General features: G+C 40.8%; 6 protein-coding genes across 6 annotated transcripts; 1 reads left to right on the top strand and 5 right to left on the bottom strand.

Annotated features, from left to right (window-relative positions):
• Positions 1-280: 280 nt before the first annotated feature.
• On the bottom strand, positions 281-439 carry SS1G_06836 (predicted protein; the record flags this gene model as incomplete). Its single annotated transcript, XM_001592545.1, has 1 exon — positions 281-439. One exon carries the CDS (start codon positions 437-439, stop codon positions 281-283), a length of 159 nt encoding a protein of 52 aa, XP_001592595.1.
• A 1,318-nt stretch (positions 440-1,757) lies between these two features.
• SS1G_06835 (60S ribosomal protein L35) lies at positions 1,758-2,429 on the bottom strand (the record flags this gene model as incomplete). Its single annotated transcript, XM_001592544.1, has 4 exons — positions 1,758-1,769; positions 1,876-2,101; positions 2,206-2,348; positions 2,427-2,429. 4 exons carry the CDS (start codon positions 2,427-2,429, stop codon positions 1,758-1,760), a joined length of 384 nt encoding a protein of 127 aa, XP_001592594.1.
• A 1,277-nt stretch (positions 2,430-3,706) lies between these two features.
• Positions 3,707-4,071, bottom strand: SS1G_06834 (hypothetical protein; the record flags this gene model as incomplete). The annotated part of the gene is made up of 2 exons (XM_001592543.1): positions 3,707-3,861; positions 3,912-4,071. 2 exons carry the CDS (start codon positions 4,069-4,071, stop codon positions 3,707-3,709), a joined length of 315 nt encoding a protein of 104 aa, XP_001592593.1.
• A 1,870-nt stretch (positions 4,072-5,941) lies between these two features.
• SS1G_06833 (predicted protein) lies at positions 5,942-6,208 on the bottom strand (the record flags this gene model as incomplete). Its single annotated transcript, XM_001592542.1, has 1 exon — positions 5,942-6,208. One exon carries the CDS (start codon positions 6,206-6,208, stop codon positions 5,942-5,944), a length of 267 nt encoding a protein of 88 aa, XP_001592592.1.
• Positions 6,209-8,135: 1,927 nt separating this feature from the next.
• On the top strand, positions 8,136-8,228 carry SS1G_06832 (predicted protein; the record flags this gene model as incomplete). The annotated part of the gene is made up of 1 exon (XM_001592541.1): positions 8,136-8,228. The coding sequence occupies one exon, from the start codon at positions 8,136-8,138 to the stop codon at positions 8,226-8,228; it is 93 nt and encodes a 30-aa protein (XP_001592591.1).
• A 2,526-nt stretch (positions 8,229-10,754) lies between these two features.
• SS1G_06831 (hypothetical protein) lies at positions 10,755-11,709 on the bottom strand (the record flags this gene model as incomplete). Its single annotated transcript, XM_001592540.1, has 3 exons — positions 10,755-11,029; positions 11,125-11,304; positions 11,421-11,709. 3 exons carry the CDS (start codon positions 11,707-11,709, stop codon positions 10,755-10,757), a joined length of 744 nt encoding a protein of 247 aa, XP_001592590.1.
• Positions 11,710-12,387: the final 678 nt, after the last annotated feature.

Genomic DNA, 12,387 nt, shown 5'->3' with positions numbered 1-12,387 from the left:
TATGATTTGAGATTTGGATTTTGAAATGATGATGGGTTTAAGAAGAGGGGTTTAAGAAGAGGGGTTTGAGAAGAAGGGTTTGAGAAGAAGGGTTTGAGAAGAAGGGTTTGAGAGTATACATAAATATATAGATATATATGTTACGAAGGTGACAGTCAACCTGTCCGTATAAGCTTCGACCCTATGGAAAAGCAAGGAAATTTACATACAAAACTGTATGACAACTTCCTCACGAGATCTCCCCACCCTTAGCAAGCTTGGACATATAGTCTGATCCAAGTCACGTGATGGATCCTGCATATTCAGGGATACAAATCGTAGGTCCATACGAATCGAAGGGCCATAAACTCTCAGGATCCAAGAGATCCAATGAAGGACGAAGGTCTATATAATCAGGATGGTTTCCTTTGTGTAGAGCTTCGTGCTCAAGATCAATCATTTAGTATACTCTACTATTAGTTACGAATTGCATTATTGTCATTACTTTAAGTCCCTGCTTGACGCCTAGTTATAAACCACCTCGAGAGCCTAGAGCACTTCCACGTGATCTAGACGGCAAACCTCGTAACAAGGACAGGACAGAATACAGAACACAAGCAAGAACAAAGTACAGGAGCAAACAAATAATCAATCATCAACAAACCCGAGAAATCACAAGAAATTATAAAATGCATAGTAACAATAGAAGTAAAAATGGAAGTGGAAGTGTATAAACGTTGGAAAATAGACTTGAATAGAATAAAATAAAAAAACTCGAAAAATCGAAAGAATAAAACAGAACTGAACAGAAAATACAAAACTATGTATAAATTTGTGCTTGGGTATTTGGATATTCATTTATGTATGTATATAATATACATCTATCTTTCTTTCTATATATATATGACGATGACGGATAAGTAAAGTAAAATAAAGTAAAGCAAAGTAGTCTGGGGATAGAGAGGGAGAGTATGAGGATTAAGGGGAATGAGAGGGAAGAAGATGTAAAAGAGAGCTGAGATTGGAAGGTTTTGAAATACATCGCGGTGTTCCGGTTCCTGTGAACGTGGGTTCTGAGGCATAAAATATGGATGGGTATAATGTGCTTGCCTGCTTAGGGGGGAGAATGAGTGTATGAAGTTAGCAATGGGCTGTAAAGGATCATTAGGGTATGCGGAATGTAAGGATTCGTTCGGAATATTGCGATATACAATGATTACCTAGGATAAAATATCAACCATGTATAGAGTCAGCAGCCGTTCATCTCACAAGAATTTTGGTGTAAGTGCAGAAATAAAATTGACAAGGGTTCATTTGCATTTGGAGGTCTGGAAATAATAAGAAAATAGATGGCATGGCATAATCTTGTCCATTAACTTCATGAAGATCACCAGAATGCGGTGAAAGGTACCAGCAGAACCAAATTCACAAACATAAGCCACATCAAATTGTGAAGGATAACAGCTTGCTCAAAATCACTGTTGCAATTGTGCATGTCCTTCCAATGTCGATGGTCGCAAGTTCCTGGGTATAATAGCCATAGATTCTGGAACCCTCCTTCGACTTCAAACTCCTGCCTAGCCGTTCGCACAATATATCACACCAAATCGAAAGGAACCTTTTGGTTTGTTTTTGCTCAATTCGTTTGATTTATTGGAAAGGCTTTTTTACCAGCCATGCTATTTTCGATGATACACCGTGACCCGTGCGAAAACAAACCAGGCAAAAGGCACCATGCCAGCCATCCTCACAATCATAAACACCTACTTCCAGAAAATCTAAGCTTCCGCCTATTACAATGTTAGCACTGATTCGAAAATCCTTCACCAATACCCTTCCACCATCTCAATGTCCTCCGGAAAGAATGTTGACCCTTAAGTCGGCGGAATCGCATACCTTGACGGCGAATTTTCTTTGTGGGAAGTGCATCGATCTCTTCTTGGTCTTCTCCAACTGCAACTCCTTCTCGTGCTTGCTAAGGCGTCTACGGATAGCACGAGTTTGCTTTGATCGGAGATCGAGAGGAAGGTATTTCTTTCCCTTGTAGAAGAGACGGAGTTGTGCGCGTTGGTTGGCGTTAATGACTGTGAGGACCTTGGCAATTGACTTTCGGACGTCGTGGCTGTAATTAAATTTTATTAGTATACATTTTATTGATCCCGTATTTCAAAAATCCCCTCTCGACTACGCCAGGTCGAAGACAGTAACTATCGTTGAAGTACGCACATCTTGGTGAGCTTAGCAGCAGATCCTCCAGCAATCTTCTGAGTTCTCAATTGACCGAGCTCAGTCTTCAACTCTCCGAGTTGCTTTGCGAGGTCCGCCTTGTTCTTGGACCAAAGTTGGCCAGTCTTTACTTTTCCGGACGACTAATCGCGATGATCCGTTAGCCATCTTTCTCCCTCAATTTCAAACAACAACATCTCTCCAAAGAATTTGTCGCATACCATTTTGAATAAGGGTCGGGTGGTTGTCGATTGTGGTTGTCGGGCGTCTCGTCGTCGTGAAAATGTTGAAGTTGCTTCAAAGGAAACTTTTGGTTAGGGTTAACCGAAGCCCACAAACGAATTTTCGAAATATGATTTTTGGACCAATCATGGGGGAAGTTGTCAATTAGCGTGATATCACATGACTCTGGCGTTTTGAGTGCTTAGAAAGGCTGAACTTAAACTGTAAAGTCAACAGTGTACAGAATATAAAATCACTCGCATCTGAATGAAGGAATTTTCCTAATGATCCGAAGTTTGGGGATATCATTACTTCGAGAATATTCATTACTTGACCTCAAATTTTGAAGAAGTCATTCCTTTAACGGACTCTCCAATATCTCGGCGCAAAATTCCAGTTCCTGAACTCCAGTTACTGCAAGGTCATCAGGTCTTCTTGCATGCTGGTCCAATAAGTTTAACAGAACCTTAGGTAGGTACCGACTCGTAAGTACTATTCAAATTGTCGAAGAGTTTCACACTTTACTTTAGAGCAGTAGATATCTTCAAAAGCTTGAATTAGAATCATACAGTGTTTCATGCTCCTCATAGATTTTACTGTACAGCACAATGAGCCTTTGGGCTGCACATAATTCTATCACACGTTACTATCACGTAGCGGAACAACCTCTTTCTCGAAAGACACGACATACTGAGCGACTGGGACCCCATTATTACGACTGAAGCAACTCCTACATCCATCACGATACTTTAAATACACGGGAAATTCGTGGATATCTTTTAAGAAGGCAATCGCTTCTAGTGTTGATATGATGCGATCATGAAATGAGAAAGGTGTCGCAATCTTTCGTGATGGACGCTCTCGCTATGGGCAGGCGATATCAACAGGCTTCGGCAGCGCTGATTGGGCATACACACGGGGATATTGCGATGGCAATTGTAGTAATGAAGGCGGGTTGGTTCGAGTGGGACGAAAGTCTACTGTATTCAAAATCACAAATTGTTCATCAGAGATCATTCTCAATGACCGGAACCAGAAATGCGATGATGCTGACGTTCATCCATTATAGCTATGCTAGCTTAATCCCTCACTCCATTCACAATAACCTCAAAGTCTCGATCCATAAAAGATAACTATCCGCCTAATCGTATATGCCGAAGAAAATAAGCCTAAAGAAACTAGCCCATGCCAAGTCCATCACTCAAACTCCATCACTCTCGCCCTGTCCGTTGTACCATCATCCAACCGTATCATTAAGATGTTACACCATATTACTCAATTATGCGATAGCTTCGTATGAACCACTTCCAGAGTTGTGTGCTTGTCTGTTCGAGAACAACCAATAGATAATCAATCCGAGAATGGGGAAGAGGAAGACGACCAAGCACCAGAGGAGTTTGTGTGAAGGAGGGCGGTTTGATTTGAGGACCTCAACTGCAGACAAGGTTAGACTTATTCAATAATGAAGAGTGGGTGCTACATACTGAAGACGATGATATCAAGAATTAAAACGATGAATCCGATAACCCCGCCACCGGAACCATATTTCCAAGCATTACCATGTCCAGCGATCTCAACTGGTGCAGCGAACGCTAAGGCGAAGAAGAAGAATTGAAGGAGGAAGGCGAGGGTATTCTGGAACATGTTTGCTGATTTGGTTCGTTTTGATTTGATTTGTACTTTGGAAATATCTTTCAAAGTTGATGAAAATTAGTAAATTGTGGTTGATGTTGAGGTTATAAGTTGTTGACCGGTTGTTTGCAGGATTGTGAGTCTAGAATAGCGTTATTTATTGACGTCATATTTTACTTCAGTTTATGACAACCAAGGAAGCTGATAATGCGGGGGAAGCCAAGGGGAACGCGCGTTTGTCCAATTAAATTCTTGCATTAACCCTAGACATACAAAGAATGACTAAGGATGCGAAACACACCAATATGATCTATTCCGAATTGAATTCATGGAAATGCAATACGATAACGGTCGACCTCAGTTGAATTATTCGAGCAATGAAGCGATGTGACTACGTTTGTATGGTAGGCGAAAATAATCCATTCCGCCCTTGCCGCAGCAGTACTGATAGTTTGAACATGTAAAATCATCTCTCTCGGTTCTTAACTGCACTCATTCTCACCATGGTGTACCATGGACATGGTTCAAGCGATGCTTAGCGTTAGTTCACTCCACGTATTTCCTGGCTTCTCTCTCTAATGGCATAAGTGTTCGATAAACATTACAAGAACACCAAGGCCAACTGAAACTTTAGCACCAGCAAGAAGCTTTTGTTGTTTATTTCGTGCTTTTATTGTCTTCAATTTTAAGATACAGCAAACGTATTGTATGAGTCGGGGATTGACAGTGCTTATGATACAGATTCGCCCAACCTCTGTGCTGGTAGATTCATCTTACTATACCTGCGTCCTAAGAGCCAAAAGGTAGGGGTAGAAAAGTGCAGCGCATCTCCGGATTTACTAGAGTCACCTTGTCAACTTCAGTTTTCAGAGTGATGGTTAACAATAATTTTGATATATTTATTATATACATACCAATATTCAATTTCAATCGTGACAGAGGTTTGCGGTTTATCTTGCTAACCGAATACTCGAAGCGAGTATATACACGAGTCTCATCGACTTAACTTGCTCTAGCAATCTCCGAACCACAATTCCGAAAACCTTCAGGAGTCTCGTTCAATTGTCTCCTGACTTGACTTCTCCGGAAAACGATATGAAAAGTCGCTGCTTCGTTGATGGCTTCAATATTTTGGTTTTTCTTTCCTTTGAGCTAGCCTCATCAATGGCAATTCACCGCAAGCGAAGTAGCTGCTGTCGCTCAATCTAATTATTGGATATAAGTTCTACTGTCACCTAATTTATCTCCTTGGAGAGGACGCTCGCATTTGTCAGACCAAAGTTTGTAGTCGGTGAGGCACACATAGAACAAACACTCATATATGGCAGTGGCACTTTGCAAGCCTTCATTTTTCTACATAGTTTTCCAATAAGTAGTCCTACTAGCACATAGTACCAGGGGGTGGTAGCTTTTATACTTCGTGGTCCGTCCCTAATGACCTATTCCATGAATTCTTGCACACCATATAGAGAAAACGAGTATATCAGGATCAAAAAAGAATTAGCAGAGCTTTACACGTGCATTCTCATTTGTTTCATGAGCATGAGGTATAAAAATACCTCTGCCATGAAAGTGCAGATAGTAAGAAGCCCGGCTAGAGGCCGCTAAAACTCTTACTTGTGCGAAGAATAACTCGGAGTGAACCGTGTTTTAATGGAAGAAATTACTCCTCGCCAGTTCAAGCTCTCTCTGAACGATCTAAGATTCGGAGTGAATCACTCCGAATGATTTTGAGGACATCACTGTCGATTCTCTTTTTCTAATATCGATTTGCACCGAGTTTCTACTGTTCGGAGCTGAAAAATGCCAGGAGCAATGGGAATGGACCCCCTAAACCGTCTCTCTCTCTCCAAAAACTTTCTTGTTTCAGCATAGGAGAGTGCTATGATGCGGCCTTGAACCTGATTTCTATTGAATGAAGAGACTTCTCCAAAATCAAAGGCCAGTTAAATACCTCTCTCGAGATCAACATACCAAAATCGTGGTCTGGTTGAGCCTCAAATAAAACCCCTCTCGATTCTTCAATGATAGTATATCCTCGAATTGTACTAATATGGAGAACATTGGCACTCTCAATTCCATCACTGTCTTCCAGAACAGATACCATATCTACCCCACTGTCCCCTACGCATTCACTCAAAACAGCCATCCTCACTCTACAGCGACTTAGCAATATCCAATCCCGCCAAAACTCACCACAATCCACTCCCCAAAGATTCGCTTCTCAATCCCTCAACCAATGATATTCATTCTGAACGCGCTTGAGAAGTTTTGTTGCATATCTTAAAATCAGGGGACTTCTAGAAACCAGTGTTTTCCTCTTTATAATTCAAAATATTAGTCACCATCTGTTGACTGGTTAAGAAAAAGCGCCTGAGACATTTATTCCCACTAGATATTTTTGAAATATTGGTTTGAATATCCATCTCGTCCCATTGTTGCAGTGTCAAATCTCATACTTCACTCTCTCGACCAATAAAAATCATCTTTTAAAAAATTTGTTGCATATCTCAGAATCCGACGTGCTTGGGGTCAGTGTTCCCTTCCATCTTCCACCTTCCCGCTTCCCACCTTCCACCTTCCACCTTCCACCTTCCACGACTTATTAGTAATTTCAACACTTTACATTAATTGGAACAAGAGCTCTTTCCCGATTAATTATTGTTCCCACAAAGTACTTAGTTGTGGAAAGTTGGTAGAACTTAGATGTATTTGTGTAGCTTCCAGTTTCGAAGTTTACTTCGGGACTGATGGTTTTGGTAAGATCTTATATTGATGAATTCGATTTTGAATTGAAGTGATGTGTTTGATGATGTTTTTTGGGGGGGGGATTTGCTCGGTTTCTGGACTTGTTTGCGTTTGGGAAGGTTGAGGGTTGATGGTTGGTGCTTGATGTGCTTGAAGGAGGAGTTAGGATTATTTTATGAACTATTTATCTATATTACAATCCCGCAATTAATCGGGACGTTGGTTCATAATTCCAGGATCAGAGCGGGAATATCGGTGAATCATGTTATCTTGATTCTAATTTGAGAAGCAAAGATATGTCTATACTGCTCTGGCGTCCTCGGCAGGGAGGAAAAGGTGGAAGCCAGGACTGCTGAAAGTTATACTTATGCATAATCACATGATTCTTCCTCTAGCCTTCATTTTCTCGTCTCAATTTTATTATCGAGTCACTCTGATATCTTGTATAATGTTTTTATTTTGATTGTTGCTGTCCTTTCCCAGAAGATCGAAATTATTGAATCATAGGTATTGCAGATTTTGTTAAGGTCATACATTTCATACTTGGGCTGCGCGAGTGAGCAACTTCCCAAGATATATTACCGAATGGGCTGGAATCCTCCCAAAACTACCTCACGGAATCCGCACCACGGTAGCAAAGCTATACCGACCATTCATTTAAGTATTCCAATCCGGCAAATTTATTCCCAGATGCGTAGACTGTGGAACGCGATATGGCTCCGACTTATTTACTTCGGGTGAATACATTCAGTCTCGAGCTATGGAGCAACAAATGCCCACATTTTGCTTGGAAGCCCCTCAACCTTCGAAAAATAGGGCACTTAACTTAAATAGCCTAGCACAAAGCTTGATGCGTAGCCGACAGCAGGTTCATACTTGAATGGTCAAATGGCTGCACCCGATTTGGTAAGGATTCGGAGTGAGTATTTTGAAATATCCTCCATAATTATTGCTTCCTGCCCAGTTTCATCCGAAAGAATTTGGTACATATTCCATGATTCTAAGACCTTGATAGTGAGTTCTGATTCACTTTCGCCTGAAACTGGCAGAGGATCGGTAGCAGAGCTCCCAGTTATACATGACCTAATATGAATATTTGTTGTCGTCCAATCTGGTAACCTTGCTGTCCTTTTTTGGACTATATTCAAAACATCAGATGGGATAGATCTTCCTCACAATATTAGATAGGTATCAAATATACCCCAACGACCACGCTATCTATTCGATCTCAAATGATAGCGAGTGTGAAGGCTTTTATCTAAGTTCCTTATTTCAGAATTGAGAACAGGATCATATTATTATTAACAAATCATCACTTTCATCTCGAGATGTCCACCGTAAGCATCATCAAAGTCGAGGATCTTACTGTCATTCTATTTTCTTCTGTCGTTCTACCTTTTAACTCTTCACCTAGAGAATAATATCTAGTTTTCTAGGAAAGATATTACTGACTTTCAACCTGGCTTAACCTCACGCAAATATCATGTCTGTCTTGATGGTTTAGATCTTTACATGAGCAAGATTCATCACTGGTAGAATCTTTATATATAACCTAGCTTAACCATTTTAGCGCCCCTTTGGTGGAGTGAATATTAAAAATGCTATTAGCCATTGTAGGCCAATAGAAAACCGTAAATATTAAAGATTACGAGTGGCTAGTGATATATGCACATGAATGGTTATGAACTTCCCACTCACTTCGCTTCACCCCTTTCGGATTCACCACACTAGCGAGTTTCTACACCCCCAGCAAATTCTTCTCTTAATCTAGATTCATCATATCTTCCCAGGTATATAAACCAAGCTGAGAACCACTTCTGAAAGAACAAGTTTCATCTAGGTTTGTCAATAGATGGAGTGGATGGTCGTTGGTGATATTCAACATTTCTTGCGATGAGGTTCGAATTTTGCAGATATTCGACTTTTAACTACTCTCTTTTAAGTCATATAACAAATATATTATTCCGCTGGAACAGACTTTTTTTCATTGGTGAGATGGATGGTTGTTGTCGATTTAATATATATATATATATGCGAAGGAGAGGATAGAACGATAGTACTCATAATTCATCCTCCCTGCTTTTTCGCTCACATAAATATGAGTGTGCTGTTATATATTGTGTGATGCAGTAATTAATCTTACCTGAAAAAGGAAGGTGGAAGAACAGGTAAATGAGGATGGTATGTTGATGTTGGGGTGTTAGAAAGAAGAGAGTAAAGAATTATGGGTTCTCTACAAGGACACCAGGAGGGAGCGGCGAAGTGATAGGAGATTAGATATTGTTGTCCTTTGAATGATATGTATTGGATTTGGTTGTATATTGCTGGTTAAGTAAAATATAACCATGATGTTTTCAAAGCATGATGTTAATATCATCTAATTCTTCCTTTTCGTCATCCTATCTGTTATATTATTCGAACATCAGATGGCATCAATTTCCAGCTAATCCTATACCAAAAAACTCAACTAAAAGCCCCAGGACATGTAAAACCTACCAGGTATTTCACAAGGGGATTGCTCAGATTCTGCAGTTAGGGTGTTTGTTTTTGAGTTTGGTTCGTCTATTATGGGACTGATTAATCTGCTAAGACAAGGTATCTGTTGGTACGAGAAGGATACGGAAGACGTAGCACCCACGGATTACGTAGGTCCTGTATGTCTAATTGTATTCTGTCTAAAGAGCTAGCTACATATTGAAAGTAGTAAGTCTTATATAGACTTACTAAAAGAGCTAGTCTCTTTCGCGTTCGCTTAGTTCTTTATTACAGTAGTAATTGAATTGAAGTCATTCACTTCGTTCACACAATAAATATCCAGCTTACAGCTCCAGCTCTCTTGCACAAAAATATCGCTCTCTGTAGGACGACCATTGATCAGAAAGCGGTCTCACTGAAGATATTTCCAGGGATTTCTGGACATTCCGCACTGAGCGAGCTGGTAATATTGGAATATCCATGAGTATTTATAAAGAAAACTTGATCATGAGGTGGAAACTAGATTTTATGCCTACTTATTCAGCTAAGGTTCCTCTCCTTTAGATATCAGAAGTTGCTGAGTATACAAGTCAGTCTGTATATCTTGACTGAGAAAATCTCTTACCCAATCCAATTTCTTACTCAGTAACGCAAGAAAAGTAACCAAAAGGGAAAGATTTGAACTCCCTGGCTAATTTTAAGCTAGCACCATGTCCGCATGCGCATTCATCTCATCCAATTATGGTATCTAAACTCTGGATTCATCTTCATTCTTACCTGATATGTTTTGCCGAAAGCAGTTATTACCACCACCAACAAATCTGTTCTTACCTACCTACCTTCTGTAGCTACTTCCTTCCATGAAAAAATCAAACTATATATAGCACACGCCTCTCACGAGAAACCATAGATTAGGGGGTACATAAACGGTAAACCGAACCTTATACTTTAAACTAAAGGCATCACAACAGAAGCAAGCTCCAAGTCCTTTCGATTATTTGTGAGGGAGATTAATTGAATAGTTATAAAAAAAATAATATTACTATACTATATTATTTATTATATAGTACCTAATGGAAGATCTAGGTTCTTTTGAACTTAGGCAAACGATAAAAAGCTGAGCAGCAAAATGTGCTTGTCAGTTGGGAGTGAATATCTCGTCGGGGACTATGTGTATGGTATGTACTGTCTTTAGAGTGGTTAGAATGCAAGACAAGATGCTATATTGAATTGCATCAGTCGGTTGACTAATTAACTGGTCAGCCTCTCGGAAACATAGCTTAAATAATCACTAATCAGTGTACCGCGACAAATTCACCGCGAGATCGGGTATGGAATCATTAGCTGTCAATGATGGATGTATTCTGATACTATACAGACGAGAAAAGTGATACATTTTGACTCCTCCAATTCCCTTTCACTTCCCCCCTCTATTCCTTAATAGTTTCCCCCACCTCGCCTACAAGTACGCCTCACACCTTCCCCCCACGTCTTGGTCTCTCATAGAAGAAATACTCAATCTCAGGTCTATCCTCCCTCCCCCTCCACTTCCCCGGTACCTCAACTTGAATATACCTATCCGGCACAGCCCTAAACCCATGACTCTCATACAAATGTTTCGCAATGGCCGTCCCCTCGATAAATGCCGGTAAATTGAGGGAATCGGCTATTGCGGTACCGTATTGCATGAGGAGGGTACCGGCGCCAAGACGTTGGTATGAGGGGTGTGTTGATATCATATCGAGGACTGTGGGGATGTTAGAGAGTTAAGATGTGAGGTGGAGATGGAAAGGATGAGAGGGAAAGGGGATTTGGAAGGAACCTGAAAGTAATAATACGTACTAACGCATGGTTCACCCTTTGTTCGACTGATCTGATGTTGATGAATCCAATTGATAAGATACTCTGCCCATTCATTTGAATCTTGATCAGGGTGCCAATCCACACTAATGTGCTCTTTTTTCTGTTCCTCGCTCAAAGGTTCTGTATTTATGAGCCATTTCGCTGCACTTATGAGAGTTCCTTCATACACCATTAGTATCTTTCCTCAAATTCACGTGTGTTGGTCACTGCCATGCCATAACGAACCACTCCACAGCTCACAATCAAGGGATTCGAAGGGAAAAAACTAAAAATACCTTCGTCATTGACAACCTTAACATACCTCGCCTTCTCATCCCCTAGCCAATTATTAACCAATCTCCTAACTGCCTTTTCCTTCTCCTCAGTTTCAGGGAATAAAACGAAGACGAATGGTTCTCGTGGGTCACTGAAAGCTGCAGTATGTTGAGCAAGGAGAGCTGGACCATCTAACTTTGGATCGCAGGGGAGGACGCGGAGATTGGACGTGGGCTTAGAATTTGGTGTGGAGATGAGGATTGGACTGGACATGGCGGTGGAAGAATTCAGTGTTAAATGAGATGTCATGATGTTGGGTGGTACGGTGTAGTTTGTGGGAGGTAGTGAAAGCAGAATTGGATTAGGTCGATGATGCCGGTAGAAATGCACAGCACTTAAACTGCCATTATGACAAGATAGGAACTATGCCCCGTACCGCTACCTCCACTTTTCACACTTCTTTTCCTTCCGCGTGCCGTTAGCCACGGAGCCAGCCGCTCAGCCGCCACCTGCATAATCTCAATCCCGTCCCCCTCTCCTTTCCTTTTCACACATCCTTAAACTTAAGCATACATTAAAACACGCATTTCAAAACAGAACCAACAATGCACTTGCACCGAATCAACAAGCCACTAGGTTACAACCCGCAAATCGGACTATCGGATACAACTGTGATCGGTTCCGTGGCTTTTATAGGCTAGGTCTCTTGGGCTTGTGAGGAAAAAAAAAGCCGGAAATGCATCAAGCCCCTGTTTTTGAAAAGAAAAAGTGACAGCGCATGTTAGAAGGGGTCGTTAGAAAAAATTCCTAAACCCATCGTAGTCTGGACATTCAGCCATGACAACCAATAAAATGAAGAGAAAGCAAAGATAAAACAGCGAGAGCACTTAAACCAAAAAGAAATTAGCAATGGCAAAGAAAGGATAAGCATAACCTTAAGCGGAACAATCAACAAGCTTGTTCGTTCGGATAATCCGCCGTTGAACT

Source organism: Sclerotinia sclerotiorum, genomic scaffold (genome assembly GCF_000146945.2).
Source record: "Sclerotinia sclerotiorum 1980 UF-70 scaffold_8 genomic scaffold, whole genome shotgun sequence".
In the NCBI taxonomy this organism is placed as follows: domain Eukaryota; kingdom Fungi; phylum Ascomycota; class Leotiomycetes; order Helotiales; family Sclerotiniaceae; genus Sclerotinia; species Sclerotinia sclerotiorum.
The sequence above is the reverse complement of the archived record's forward strand: the minus strand, read 5'-3'. Positions and strand labels throughout refer to the sequence as shown.